This window comes from Papilio polytes, unplaced genomic scaffold (genome assembly GCF_000836215.1).
Source record: "Papilio polytes unplaced genomic scaffold, Ppol_1.0 DF821400.1, whole genome shotgun sequence".
In the NCBI taxonomy this organism is placed as follows: domain Eukaryota; kingdom Metazoa; phylum Arthropoda; class Insecta; order Lepidoptera; family Papilionidae; genus Papilio; species Papilio polytes.
Window position 1 is genome coordinate 3,275,513 of NW_013527804.1, and position 15,451 is coordinate 3,290,963.

A 15,451-nucleotide genomic window follows, 5' to 3' on the forward strand; every position below is an offset into this window, starting at 1 on the left:
CCGCATATAATTTAAAAAAATGATTTTATTGTTTACATTTGTCAAATTATCAATTGCAAATGTCAAAATGACATGACGTAGTGTCAAACCATGGCAACCTTGCTTCCTTGATGTTGGCAACAGCTTATTGTCTCATTCCTACATCAAGGTTTTTATCCAAAATATTTACCCCTAATTTAAACGGCGTTAAAATATATAGCCTAAAGCATGACGTAAGTGTAGGGCTTTTTATTAAAAAAAGAATTATTCAAAAATATGCTGTGATTGCTGACATCTTAGGCAACAAAGAAATGTGTGTTTACGCTTTATTATAATAGTATAGATGTCTTAATGGATCTTGGTAATATTTTGCAAAGATGTAGTATTTCAGGAAGGATACATACATACATACATAGTTATAATTTCTAAGTAAAAGTTAAACAATAGTTTCGATACAATATCATACATCACTGACAACACACAACAAATTAAGCTTGTTGGTTAGCAAGTTTTAAATGTGTTAAAAATATTAAACGGCAAACATATACAGACTGAATAATACCGTAAATGAACAAATTATTATTAAAATAAACATTATTCCAGTATATAATAAACGTACATAGATATTTGCTATTACATAATATATTAAGCACATAAATCATAAGCAAACAATGGGATAGTTCCGTTAATCCGGGATTAAATTCGCCGGATCCAATCGTCGAAGTGGTATTACTGTGTTTAAATTAATCACAACCGCCAAAGAACGAAGTAATACAAAAACATATCTTGTTATAACTTTAAAAACATAGTTCGATAAATTTTTTGACCATTTACATAGTACTAATCTATACTATTATAATAAAGCGTAAACACACACTTCTTTGTTGCCTAAGATGTCAGCAATTACAGCATATTCTTGAATAATTAGTTTTTTAATAAAAAGCCCTTCACTTACGTCACGTTTTAGGCAATATATTTTCATGCCATTAAATTTAGGGGCTAAATATTTTGAATAAAAACCCTAAAGTGGGAAAGAGACCATAAGATGCTGCCAACATCAAGAAAGAAAGATTGCTAAGGTTTGTCATGTCATGTCATTTTGATAATATGACAAATGTAAACAATAAAATAGAATTTTAATAATTTGATGCGGATGAATCCGCACGGGAATAGCTAGTAACTAATAAAAGCAGGCACACCTTTGACTAAACTGTTGTGCGATTGTCGATTGTTTCGCAATCAATTCAACTGTTTAGTTGCACAACTAAAAATCGAGTAGTGTCCCTCCATATAAGCTCATAGGAATCAATCTGAGACTAAACAGTTGTGCCAAGTTAAGTCAAATGTGTGCGCGTGCTCTAAATGCGATTATTTAGATGGATTTTTATTAGGGTTTAAGGCGCAAACGCCTGAACGGTCCTCTTTGAAATTAGGCATAGATGTAGAGGATAGTCTGGAAGAACACATTGGTTATTTACTTTTGTTTTTTAATCCCACACGGAAGAAGTCGCGACCGAAAAGTAATTACAAAAAAATGATTCAGGCTCTAGTTATATGTTAAAGGGTTGACGTACGTAACTTATATGGTTGAAAAAATGAAGTTTTTTTTTAGTAAAGCCGTACGTTTTTAATACGTATTTTGTACGTATCTTTTATATATTCTGTGAGCACCGCGCGTCGACTTTATGACCACTTTCCCGTGTAATTATCGCGCAAAATTTTTGGCCACGAAAATTAGGTCAGAGAATAAATGGTAAAAATTTAAGTCTCTGAAAAACGAATAAAATGTACATCGCGAGAAACGAAAAATTTGGGCCATGGAAATGATGAGTGAGGCTATGAAAATAGCAATTAAAATATGGTATTAAAAAGGGAAGAATTGCTTTGTTTGACAAATATTAATTTGATGTTCAATGAAAGAATTAAATTTGCTTCCCACTGAAAATACAGCGCCTGACAGAATAAGGAAGTTCGTAAATAAGGTTACGCAAATCTGCTATTTTAGTCTATAAGTGATTCACGCAATAGCTGCTTATATGTCGACGACGCGTCCCTATTTCTAGGAGATTTACGTAGCCTATAAAGTGTTTAATTTTAGCGCAATTCTTCCACCTATTTTACTGTGAGCGTCAAATAACATTTTTAGCAAATAATAATCATGGGTAGGAAATAATCGTCCTAGACTGTCATATCTTTGCAAAGGTAACTTTCCTTACAGCAGATTACTTGGTACATTGTTTATTAATTTGGCGATTTTCAGCGATTTATCGATTGTCAGTTATTTCGCAGCCAATTCAACTGTTTAGTGATACATTTAAAAATCGAGTGTGCGCCATTCTTATAAGCTTATAGGAATCTAAGCGAGTCTAAACAGTTGTGCGATAGTTTTGTTTTAGTGAGCGCTCTTACTTAATAAAATATGCACAGACAAGTAATTTCTAATATAGTTTATGTTGATATTGTACTGAATAAACTGGTCAGTGTTCTGTAACTTTGAACATTTTATTTGAGTACCTTTTAAGTACACTGAAAAGCGTTACGTTTTAACTTTCAACACAAGCGGTGATTCCCAAGTGACGTAAATGTTTACCTTCGTAAAAACATTGTTAACTGGGACATGTTTTAATAAGTTTTGTCATAAAAATGTAATAAAAAAGCTGTTCTACAGTAAAATATTTTATGTTAGATCTTTAACAGTAGTAAAACCCACTTTAACATCTTCGCACGAATTGGCCGGCTCGCCCGCTGTAATACCACGACCACACAGAAAACAGGCGTGAAGTGGAAGCAATTCCCCGTTTCGTCTGATGAGTGTGGTGCCGTAGGCTTAATTTTAGTCCCTTTCCCTTTCCATCCTTTTCTTAAGAGGAAAGGATGGGAAAGAAAAGTGTACTTGACGGTGGAGGAGACGCATAAGAAGGGGAAATGTCCTTCTTATGTGCATCTCCTCCTCTGTCAATTAAGGGTAGGCAACGCATCTGGAATTGTGGATGTTTATGGGCAGCGGTCACTTTCCATTTCGGTGGATTCAGTTGGCCGCTTACTCGTTTGCCACCTTATATTATAAAAAAATCCAAACACACAAATAATGTAAAATTAATCAACTTTATTATTGTTCTCAACTTTATGAAATAAAGACGTGTTATAAATATCATTAACTTTTACTCTTAAGAATGAGTTCCATTAATAAATATAAGAATTTAATACGAAATTTAAAACAATTTTCAATACATAAATTGCTCGTTTTTCATTCGAAGCACGGCACTCGATGTAAATGGCACTCTATTAAAGTATATTTCACAGTTAATGTGGATGTCGATAAATTGTCAGCTTACGATGCAAAAAGGCGATGCACATCACTACGCTAGTGCGGTTCTGTTTAACTATCGATATATCGACATTGAGAACAATTTGTCATATATATTATTTCATATAAAAATGGAATTTAAACATTTGTCTTACTCTTATAAATGCTAAAGCTTAGATGGATGGATATTTGTTAAAGTTTGCCGCCTAAACTGCCAAACGGAACTAGATAAAATTTGACACAGATGTAGAGCATAGTCTGGAAAATCATATGCTAATACTTACTTTTTTTTTAATTCCACGCAGACGAGTACGAGCCAAAGCTACTTAGAAATTAAACTCAAAATGTTCCTAACACAATGGTGTAGGGTTGCCTCACCAAAATAAGTAAATAGGACATTCTTGAAAAGTAAGATATTTTTTTTTCAAAAATAAATAAAGGCTTAAATTGAATAATTCAATGATAAATATGCAAAGTTACAGTTAACTTATATAATAATTTTGAAAAACGTCAGAGAGCTTTTTGCGCATAAAATTTAAAAAAAAGTAGTTAGGAAACTTGAACCGGGTGCAGTAAAATGTTAATCAACTGAATTCATGCCAAGAAAGTGCCGAAAACTACGTACCTAGAGTAATTCTTACGTAAAACTATGATCTTTAAATCTACATCCACGGTCTAAGTAACACACGGAAGCGAAAAATTAAAAACAAAAAAGAAAGCAAAAAAACACCCCAAATTTCGTCGTGCGATTTTGAGTTAAATTATTTAACTACGTCGTAATCTTTGACTCCAAAAATCAATCGAAAAATGGGACCCACCTGCAAGCACTTATGCCGTAACACACACAAAAAAATAAAAATATAACATACAGAATTGAGTACCTCATTCTTTTGGGAAGTCAGTCAAAAACCAAAAACAATAACAACACCACTGTTTCTCTACACATCACATTCACAAAAAAAAACTTGTATAAAATACCATAGCTGAAAAAAGCAATTAAAAAAATGTTAAATTTTGACATTGTCAACAACAAGACAAGGCAGGTTCGGGCAGTTTTATGGTTATTTAACTTTTTTTATATTACATTATGAGGTGCCGAACGGCGGCCTTTGCGCGGCCACCTGAATCCGCCAAACTGGCGCTGCGAATAGACATTCGCAATAGCGGATGCGTTGCCTACCCTTAATCGGCGGAGGAGGAGACACGCATAAATAAGATGTTTCCCCTTCATATGCGTTTCCTCCACCGTCAAATCCACGTTCTCTTCCCAACCTGTTCTTATGAGATAAAGGGTGGGAAGGAAAAGGGATTAGAATGTCGCTTCGTATAAGTTTTTTCAATCCACGTTCCCTTCCCAACCTTATTATTGTTGTAAGTTCTTATGAGAAAAAGGGTGGGAAGGAAAAGGGACTAAACTGTCGCTTTGTATAAGTTTTTTCATTCTATATCCAGACCTATTGGTGGTCATTAAGAGAGTGAGCAATGATATTTGTGGTCATTAAGAGAGTGGGCAATGATATTTGTGGTCATTAAGAGAGTGGGCAATGATATTTGTGGTCATTAAGAGAGTGGGTAATGATATTTGAAGCATCAAAACTTACAATTTTTAACTCCAACGATAACTTTTTAACTGCGAATTAAAATGCAGAAAAAACGCGTATCAAAACATCTTTGTAAAAGACTTAAAATCTAGGATTTGAAAGAATCATTACTTAATACAACTTTAAAAGAAAATATTCGCTAAACGCGTTAAATATTACGGAATAACTGTATTTAAGTTGAAAAAGTGAAATGTAAGGAAAATAAGCACTTCTCAAGTGCACAGATTGTTGTTTTTACAATAGACTTAATTAAGAGCAAGTTTTCACTTACAAAAGCTTGCAAAACAAAAGACTTCTAAAGAGAGAAAAACAAAGTTTTACGTCCTTTAAAAGTATTATTTTCAAGTACCTAACATTTTAAGTTACTCGTAAATAAGGCAAATGGTGAAATACTAAAATTTTCGTTCTAAATAGACTTTGAAATTAAAGGACATTGTTAAGAGAACACAAATTTAATATATATCTATATTTCTATACTAATATAATAAAGGGTGAACACACACTTCTTTGTTGCCTAAGATGTCAGCAATTACACCATATTTTTGAATAATTCTTTTTAAAATAAAAAGCCCTACACTTACGTCACGCTTTAGGCTGTATATTTCCACGCTAATAAACTTAGGGGTAAATATTTTGGATAAGAATCCTAATGTGGGAAAAAGTAGCTGCCAACATCAAGGAAGCAAGGTTGCCATGGTTTGTCATCATGTCATGTCATTTTGATATTCGCAATTCATAATTTGACACATGTAAACAATGTAATAAAATTTTTATAATTTCATGCGGACGAAGTCGCACGGGACCAGCTAGTAAGGCTTAAATCCGCTTGGTAATTAAATAAAAACACAATGTAAATTAAAAAGTAACGTTTATTAATTAAAGGTAAACAGACCAAAGATTTACAATTATAACAAGTTGAATAACAAAATAACAACCATTAATAATTTTACTAAAATTACAAATGTGAAAGTTCAGATGGATGTTTGTTGCAGTTTGTAACATAAACTGCTAAACGGATCGCCATGAAATTTGGCATACATGTAGACAATGGTCTAGAAGAACACATAGACTATTCGCTTTTGTTTTTTTTTTAATTCCACGCGGACAGAGTCGCGGGTGATAGCTAGTAAAGTATACAAAGAAAAATTAGCAATTACAGTTTTCTATCATAATCGTCATATCGTCTCTTTCGTTCTCTTAACAGAGACAACTATAGTATGATTTTGTTTACTGTATTTTTTTAATTATTGCTCGGTAACCCACTAAGTAACAATCCTCCATCGACTTCATAATCCGATCCTGTTATACTTCTTGCATTATCACTTGATAAGAATAGTATCACATCTGCTACTTCTTGGGGTTCAATCAATTTCTTCAAAGGTGTACTATTCGCAACGAAATCCAATCCAGCGTTAACCTGACTTTCAGATATTCCTGCACGAATTTGTAGTTTCGTCTTCAACACTCCTGGTGAAACTGAATTCACTCTAACACCTTTCTCAGCTAATTCTAAAGCAGCACATTTCGTGAAATGTAATACAGCTGCCTTAGATATACTATAAGCTAGGTTTTGTTTAGTCGTAAACTTCGCTAGAATACTACAAACATTAATAACACAACCTTTAGATTCGATTAACGCTGGTACAGCATTATTAGTTAAAGCTACCACAGATCTTAAATTAACTGCAATTATTTTATCAAATTTATCTATTAATTTATCATCTAATATACCAGCTGGAAAGTATATACCAGCACAATTAACTAATACATCTATTTTACCAAATTTTTTAATAGTATCACTAACGATTCGTTTCACTTCATAATCTCGTGTAAGGTCAGCAACAATTTTTAATACTTCACTTCCATTTTTACACACTTCGATAGTATTATTTAATTCTTCTTCAATGATATCAACAAGGGATAATTTTGCTGATTGTTTTGCGAACGCTATCGCGGTAGCAGCACCGATTCCTGAACCAGCACCGGTTATTAAAACAACTTTATTAACAAAACTCATTTTAAACGACCTAATCGTTTTGATACTGAACAGGGAATAATCTTGTACGACTGTTTACATTTTATATAAAATTATCTTTAAAGATAAGTTGGTATGATGATGCGACTTTTTAGATAAAAATGATTCGCGCGATGTTAAAAAAATAACAAATCATCATTCGTTTTTGCCAGTAAGGCAACATGATTTAGCAACGACCTTCTAAAGACTGTCATGTATACCTATACTAATACAATAAACACACACTACTTCGTAGGATGTAAACATCACAGCATGTTTTTGAACAAATATTATTTTAATATACAGTTATGACAGGGGTAGAGCCAGCTTTAACATCTTCGCACGAATGGGCCGGCTCGCCAGGTGCCATACCACGATCACACAGAAAACAGGCGTGAAGTGGGAGCAATTCCGTGGAATTACTCCCACTTCACGCCTTCGAAACACGTTTCGTCTGATGAGTGTGGTGCCAAAGGCCTAATATTTAGTCCCTTTTCCTTTCCACCCTTTTCTTAAAAGGAAGGGATGGGAAGGAAATGTGGATTTGACGGTGGAGGAGACATATGAAGGGGTAATGTCCTTTTTTATCCTCGTCTGTCAATTAAGGGTAGGCATTTACAATTGTGAATGTCTACAGGAAGCGGTCGCTTTCAATTTCGGTGGATGCAGGTGGCCGCTTGCTCGTATGCCACCTTGTAATATAAAAAATATATAAAACTCTCTCTTACGATACGATAGGGCCACACCATTTATTAAATAAGAAAAAACTGTCATACAAGAAAGGGACAAAACCTACAAGCTAATAGCAGCAAAGAAGCAAGGTTGTCATGATAACGGTAATTGTTAGCCAATTTTAGAGGCCTTCGTTGTCATTTAAGCATTGGATTTTCGATATTTGATTTTATAATATGCAGTAGACACCGCACGGGAATAGATAGTAGAGTATTAAAGTTTATATTCTATCTATAAGTATTTCTTTATAGATATCAGCGATAACACTTTTTGTATAGATAAAGATATATTAATTTTAGATCTATGACTAATGTTTTTTGCTATAGCTAAGTTGGAACTTGTTTGACGTCCAACGGCGACTCTTTGCCTAGTCAGTTTCTCTGTGAAAGATTGTTCATAGTTAGCATGTAATCCAGGTTAAGCGATCCTCATCTCGAGCGTCTGATGTTTGACCGTAGGCGGTAGTGTCGCTTAAAGCTTCAAGCCGTGTCCCCGTTTATGATTACAATCCAGACGCTTATGTAATTACGCCGTTTGTCTCATTTTTCTAAATTTAAAATTGCAACATTTTTGAATTTTACATTCGCTGTTTTGCTATTATAAAATGAAAGTGTTACTTTTTATTTAAGATTTTAAATAAGTGAAACCTAGATGTTTCTAAAACCTATTATAATTTGCAAACTGTACCAAGAACAGAATTTAAAAAATCGTCACCAAGCTACTCAAATATTGACGTATTGAAAAGTCTTGTTGAATTGTTCAAAGATTTAAAGGAACTGCTGGCGTTAGAAATTTATACCTTATTGTTTTGCATCAAGGTGTATTTTCGTTTACGCAAACTCTTGACTTAAGATAAAATAAGTAAACTCAAGGTGAGCTTAGCCTCAAGTTAAAGAAGTTACAAAGGACCGAAGTAAACGTCTTTTGGCAGAATATTTTACATATCCCTTACATTGTTCGATAACAATATTTTCATAAGCTTTGAATAAGAGAGCTTTTACGTAAAGTTTCCGTTGCGTAAATGTCCGTTATTTGAATTTAAATTTCACATGATCCCTCGAGGCGGATGGAAAGTTTATTTAGGTTATACATGGAGAATACAAATACAAGGAATTACCTAATATGTTAAACCTTTAAAATGTATAAATCATTTATAAATAAAAATATATTTTAGTTTATACTAATATTATTAAGAGATTTTTTTTTATATTTTCGTATGTAAACAACTCAAAAACTACTGATCCGATTTCGAACATTCTTTCACCATTAAAAAGCTACGTTATCAATGCTTAACGTAGACTGTAATTTTCATAAATTATTAATTTAACTCAGACGAAGTCGAGAGTAACAGCTAGTCATACAATTAAAGTACATTTTTGTCTATTGTCCAATAAAATTCGTCTATAAGAAACTTAGAATTAACCTGGTTCATCTATTTATATACCGAAGTCGCTTCTCGTTATTTATTTATGGATCATCATGTACAACTCACTATACTACGTCCCCACCGAGTGGCTCGGAGCCTACCTTTAGTTAGATGACAAGGCCATAGTCAACCACGCGGGCCCACTGCGGGTTGACTTCACACATATCTTTGAATTTCTTCGCCGATATGTGCAGGCATCACGATGTTTTCCTTCACCGTAACAACGTCAGGTAAATTATGTACATATAAAATTTCGAAAATCACATTGGTACAGCGGGACCCAAGACCTGTAGAATACAAGTCAAGTGCTAAAACCTCTGAGCAACCGACGCTCTTTTATTCGTGGATAAAAAAGCTGCACCTTCTTTCTCTTCCGCTATCTATACTACTATTATAAAGAGGTATGATTTGTATTTTTGTATGTATTCGATTAACGTAAGAACTACTAGGCCAATTTCAAAAATTCTTTCACCATTAGAAAGGTAATTTGTCTGTGAGTAACATAGGCTAGATTGTTTAATTTCACACGGGCGAAGTCGCGAGCAACAGCTAGTCGCTAATAAACGTGTTAGATGTCATGTAAAACCTAGTCATATTAGTTAGTGTCTATTATAAAGCCTTGGCAATAAAATAAAATACATCATTCTCAAGACTTTCACTTAGGTTTATAATAATAACAATAACTTTTATTTCAAGCGTACAATCAGCACATAACATTGTTAGTAAGTTTCTTAAATGATATTAGTGACAAAACAGAATATATACATTTTTTTTACACTTCAAAATTAAGTGAACAGTGTGCAACTTTAGACAGCTTTTAAGATATCGACAGTCAGTCTTGCCGGCTAACATGTGGATATCCACAGGACTATGTGGTTTAGATAGAAACAGGATTCATAGTAAGTCGTAATATTTCAAATTGGCGCCGTTTAATTAATAAGTAAATGAATAATTAAGTTTCATAAATATTGTTCGTTTTATTTCAGAAACTTCGTCCATCTTGATAGCACTAGATATCTTTTACCTTACAAAAGCTTAACAAAAGAGAAAATGGTCGACTTTTTGCTGGAACGCCTTTTGTTTCTGTTCTACTGGTCCGCAAATAATACAGGACTTTTTAACTAAAGCAATAAGGTTGCTATTTGCTTGTAATTTTTAGTTCGGCAGGTATACAGTGTGTTTATTTATTCTATGCAAATGCATTTGCTTTGACTTCACGGATTTTTGTTGAATAAACGAGAAAAACGATGTCTACAACGTTTTGTTTCAACTTAAAGTGAAAAAGTAATTGTAGATTTTATTATTTATAATGCACTAGTTGTTCCCGTGCGGCTTCATCCGCATGAAATTATAAAAACTTTTTTAAGTTGTTTACCATTACCATTGCCACATTAACCTCGCTTCCTTAATGTTGGCAGCTTGTAGTTTATGGTCCCTTTCCCACATGAAGATTTTTTCCAATTTATTTACCCCCTAAGTTTAATAACATGAAAATATACAGCCTAAAGCGTATCGTTTTTGTAGTGCTTTTTATTAAAGAAATAATTAATCAAAAATATGCTGTGATTGCTGACATCTCACGCCACAAAGTAGTGTGTGTTTACACTTTATATTATAAGCGTATCTTTAAATTATTTACTTTTTAATAAGATTGTCTTAAATACCTCTGTGTGCCTATTAATTGGGTCCTCATTAAAGAAGCCGGTCACGCGGTCTCCTTTAGCAAATATTTTATTTATAAAACGTCTTTGAGTTCGACAAATTTTCCAGTAATATTATCCTAAGTAGAACGGAAAATATGCAACAGGGATAACACGAAAATTTAAAAGAATAAAATCTAAATTTGTTTATTTCTTGTTGCTGTACAATAAGCATAAAACATATAATGAAAATGTTCGTGCTATCCGCATTAACTGGCACTTCTGTTTATCTATTCGTAGTTTGCCCCACTTATGAAGTTAATAATCAAACTTCATACAAACACATCGCACGCAAATTACCATAGGGTTTGATGTTTTAAACGATAAACCATTTCTGGGATGAGATTCATTTGAATATGTGATAACTTAATTTGAATACAGGGAATTATAGACCGTAGGGGATAACGCATTCTGATTTTAGAACATATTTGAATAATACTGTAAATGTGATTTTTATTTAATAAATAGTTTTCGACCGCAACTGTCTAATGGGATTTAAAAAAAAAAAGAACTATATAGCCTATGTATTATTTCAGACTATCCTCTACATCTATGCCAAAATTCATCGAAATCCATTCAGCAGTTTAGGCTACAAACTCTAACAAACATCCATCCATCTAAACTTTCGTATTGATAATATTAGCACGATATGATAGCTTTCTACCGCAACTCCGTCCTAGAATAATTAAAAAAAAAAAAACAGAAGTAAGAAGTCTATGTATTGTTTTACAATATTCTTTACATCTATTCCGAATTTTGTCCATATTCATTCAGTCGTTTAAGCTTTAAACTCTAAACATCAGCCACCTAAATCCGCCGAAATGGCAAAGCAACTGCTGCCTATAGACATCCGCAATTGCAGATGCGTTGCTATCCCTTAATCGACGGAAGAGGAGACACACATAAACAGGCTATTTCCCATTCCTAACCGTCCCTATCAAATCCGAAAAGAGAGGAAAGGAAAAGGGACGAAATTAAGCCTCCGGCACCATCAGACGAAACGCGGAATTACTCCCACTTCACGCCTGTTTTCTGTGTGGTGGTGGTATTTCACCGGGCGAGCCGACCCATTCGTGCGACTGAAACCGGGCTCTACCACTATTAAACTTTCGAATTTTTAATATTAGTATGATTTGGAATACAAACTGGTAACATTTTATAATAACAAAATAATGCAACAATAAAGCCTGATTTTGTATATCAGTCTAGAAGTCTAGTAAGGCTTTAACATTTCATAACTTTAGACAACTCGGACGTTTAATGCTGCGCCTCGGAACAATCTGGCTAGTCACCAGAAATAATCTCCCTAGATTAGGTCATAACTAAATGAATGAAATGAAATATAAATATACGAACACAATCATATTTAATATTATAAATGCGAAATTTTAGATGGATGGATGGATGTTTGTTAGAGTTTGTAGCCTAAACGGCTGAACGTATCTTAAGGTAATTTGGCATACACGTAGGAGTTAGTCTGGAGGAACACATAGGCTACTTGTTTCTTTTAATGCTACTCGGACGGAGTCGCAGGCGAAAGCTTGTGAGATGTAACCTAACGTAACACAACTTTTAATTGGAATAAGAGCGTCGGTAGCTCAGTAGTTTAAGCATTTGACTTGTAATCTACAGGTTTTGGGTTCGAATGCCGCTGTACCAATGCGATTTTCGATTACAATTAAATCGTTTGCAAAACAAGATTGTCTGACCAATAAAACGAAATCATTAGCTCACTAAACATTCTCACTAAGGTCCTTGTAATCCCGTGTTAGGAATGAAAATGACATATAGAGCTATTATGCTTTCATTCCTTCAGTTATCCCAAAATTAAGGAATCCATCATAACCATAACGATTCTTTATGGCTGTTTGCTTAACTATTAAAGGTGGATTTCCATTCTGTGCAATCTGATGCAGACTGCAAAATGTGTCGTCGGACTTTAACGTTAGTACCTGATTACCGTGGAATCCTAGCATAAGAATTATAATTGTCAATATTTATGTCATACTCATAATCTGAAATCCAAGTCAATCCAACTGACCATAAACTGTATTATGTGGTTTTAACAGACCATAAGTTGTAAGAAAACTGCTATAAAAGTCTATTTACGCAGAGAGTGTCCTAAGACTGTTCACAAAATATTAGATAACTATTTTGTACCTGCGACTCTGTCTGTGTGGAAGTAAAAAACACAAAAGTAAGTAGCCTATGTGTTCTCCCATGTTTTATTTATCTATCATGTTTTACTTATATGTCATTTCATCAAGATCCGTTCAGCAGTTTAGGCTACATCGATCTAATCTTTCGCCTTTAAATTATTAGGATAAAGTATTATAAATTGTTTTTAACTCAAATTATAAACTAAAAGGCTCCCACATATCTTGTATAGATGCGATTAGGTCTTAGACGACTACTGGGCCAGTGTTGCTTAGTTGCTTTTACACACATTTTTGAATTCCTTACATGAGCAGGTTGGATCACGATCGGAGAGGACCTCTCACTGTCCGACGTGGTTCACGCCATGCTGGAGAGTGAGAGGTCGTGGGAAGCGGTTTCCTCCTGCGAAACAGTGATTTCGCAGAAGGAGGAAAGGGAGCGGGAGCGCGAAGAAGATCCCCTCGCGCCCCCGTTTCGACGTAGAAGAGTGGGGAGGAGAAGGCGGCAATGTGCCGCCGTTCTCGCCTCCTCTTCGTCTATAGCCGCAGGGCGGCAGATTCAGGGAAATCTACCGCCTTAGGCTTAGGGACGAACCTACCCCCACTCAAGGAGCTGCCAATGGCAGCAGACGCAGGCCGGGGTCTCGGACGTAAGCGCAGCGTGCCCGGCTTAAGTCGTTGGAGGAACCGAGGGGTTTAGTGGGTATGCCCCTCATTATGGGGTTGTATCCCTTGCAGTATCATCCCGTCGGGTAACAAAAAAAAGGTTGCATCACGATGTTTTCCTTTGCATGTATTGAAAAAAAAGTTAAGACTGAAGAAATATTTCTTTTAAGTCTTGTTATTGGCATGTAAGGCATGTGATAAAAACACGGTACGTCGTTCTAAATAACACTGATAATACAGGTATAACCGTTAAGATAAAGTATCAGTAATTTTTATTTATACTCACAAGTGGGGAAGAAGCAAGACAAAAATGCAAAGTGAATACTTGAAATATTTACAAGAAGTTAAAAAAATGCAAGTGAACGCAGAGAAATAAATTTCCATTCACTGTACGTTACCACCTAACTAGAACAACTACTAAAGAAAGGATTGATAGGAGATTAGAATTTGGCCACCGGAACACACTAATGAAATGGAACACGGAATTGTGGTTGTGATATTGCACTGATTATAGACCTTTCTAGGCCTGATTGTAGATTCCGTGGACACTACCACTGTTGCAACCTATTATTTAATTATTCATAAATCTACACATATAATAAAATTGGAGTGTCTGTAATATCAAAAGAATAATCCAAGATTTCGGGAAGATAGTGTATTTGCGTTGCTGATAACGAAAATTGTATTTAAATTTTTGTTGTCTGTCTGTCCGCAAGCCGCGTTTGTTCCAGGTAATCTCCAAAACGGACTAATATCGACCGGACTTTCACTGAAAGGTAGCTGACATACACAACTTTATTATCTTAATATTGCGTGGCCGATGTCGCAGGCAACATCTACAACAGTTATAAATAAATCAAGCTGAAAGGAGACGTATTTTAAAATAACAAAAACACATTGCTTTTGCACATCGTACGTTGATCTTTAGCAATAAAAATGCAGAGTATCATTAAAACAATAAAAAGAAGATTGCAATTTTATGTTGCGATTATAAGCGCTATAAGTATACAATACGGAACGAAAGGCTTGTATTGCATACGCAACTGTAACAAAAAGATCTTGTATTGAAGCATTGAATTAAAAATTTATAATAAAAATGAGTTTTTGTAATAAAGTGGTGTTAATTACTGGCGCTGGTTCCGGAATCGGAGCTGCAACTGCTATAGCGTTTTCAAAACAATCCGCTAAACTTTCATTAGTTGATATAAATGAAAAAGATTTAAACAAAACTGCCGAAATATGTAAAACAAACGAAGTATTAAAAGTAGTAGCTGATTTAGCAAGAGATGAAGATATTAAACGAATCTTTGATGAGACTATAGCAAAGTATGGAAAATTGGATATACTTGTTAACTGTGCTGGTACGTATATGCCATCGAACATAGAAAGTGAAAATTTAATGAAGATCTACGATCGTATTCAAGCTGTTAACTTAAGATCTATTGTTGCGTTAACTAATTGTGCTGTTAACGCAATAATTGAAGCTAAAGGTTCAGTGATTAGCATCTGCAGTGTATCAGCTAAACTCACAACAAAGTATAATATTCCGTATAGTGTTTCTAAAGCAGGATTGTTGCATTTTACTAAATGTGCAGCTATAGAATTAGCAGATAAAGGAGTTAGAGTGAACTGTATATCACCAGGAGTTGTTAAAACGAATATATTCCAGAGTTCCGGTTTAAATGAGAAAGAAATCTCAATGTGTTTGGATACGTGTGTTGATAGTACACCTCTAGGATCTATGATACAGCCTGAAGAAATAGCAGATATGGTTTTGTATCTATCAAGTGATAAAGCAAGGAATATAACGGGTACAGACTATGTAGTTGATGGTGGCATGCTTCTAAACGGACTTATTGTCCTTCGCTAA

The 15,451-nt window shown here is 34.4% G+C and overlaps 2 protein-coding genes across 2 annotated transcripts; one reads left to right on the forward strand and one right to left on the reverse strand.

The window, feature by feature from the left end:
* Positions 1–5,962: 5,962 nt before the first annotated feature.
* LOC106108826 (uncharacterized oxidoreductase TM_0325-like) lies at positions 5,963–6,927 on the reverse strand. The gene has a single exon (XM_013290105.1). The coding sequence runs from the start codon at positions 6,902–6,904 to the stop codon at positions 6,128–6,130; it is 777 nt and encodes a 258-aa protein (XP_013145559.1). The 5' UTR covers positions 6,905–6,927; the 3' UTR covers positions 5,963–6,127.
* A 7,706-nt stretch (positions 6,928–14,633) lies between these two features.
* Positions 14,634–15,451, forward strand: LOC106108711 (uncharacterized oxidoreductase TM_0325-like). Its single transcript, XM_013289971.1, has one exon. It carries the CDS (start codon positions 14,678–14,680, stop codon positions 15,449–15,451), a length of 774 nt encoding a protein of 257 aa, XP_013145425.1. The 5' UTR covers positions 14,634–14,677.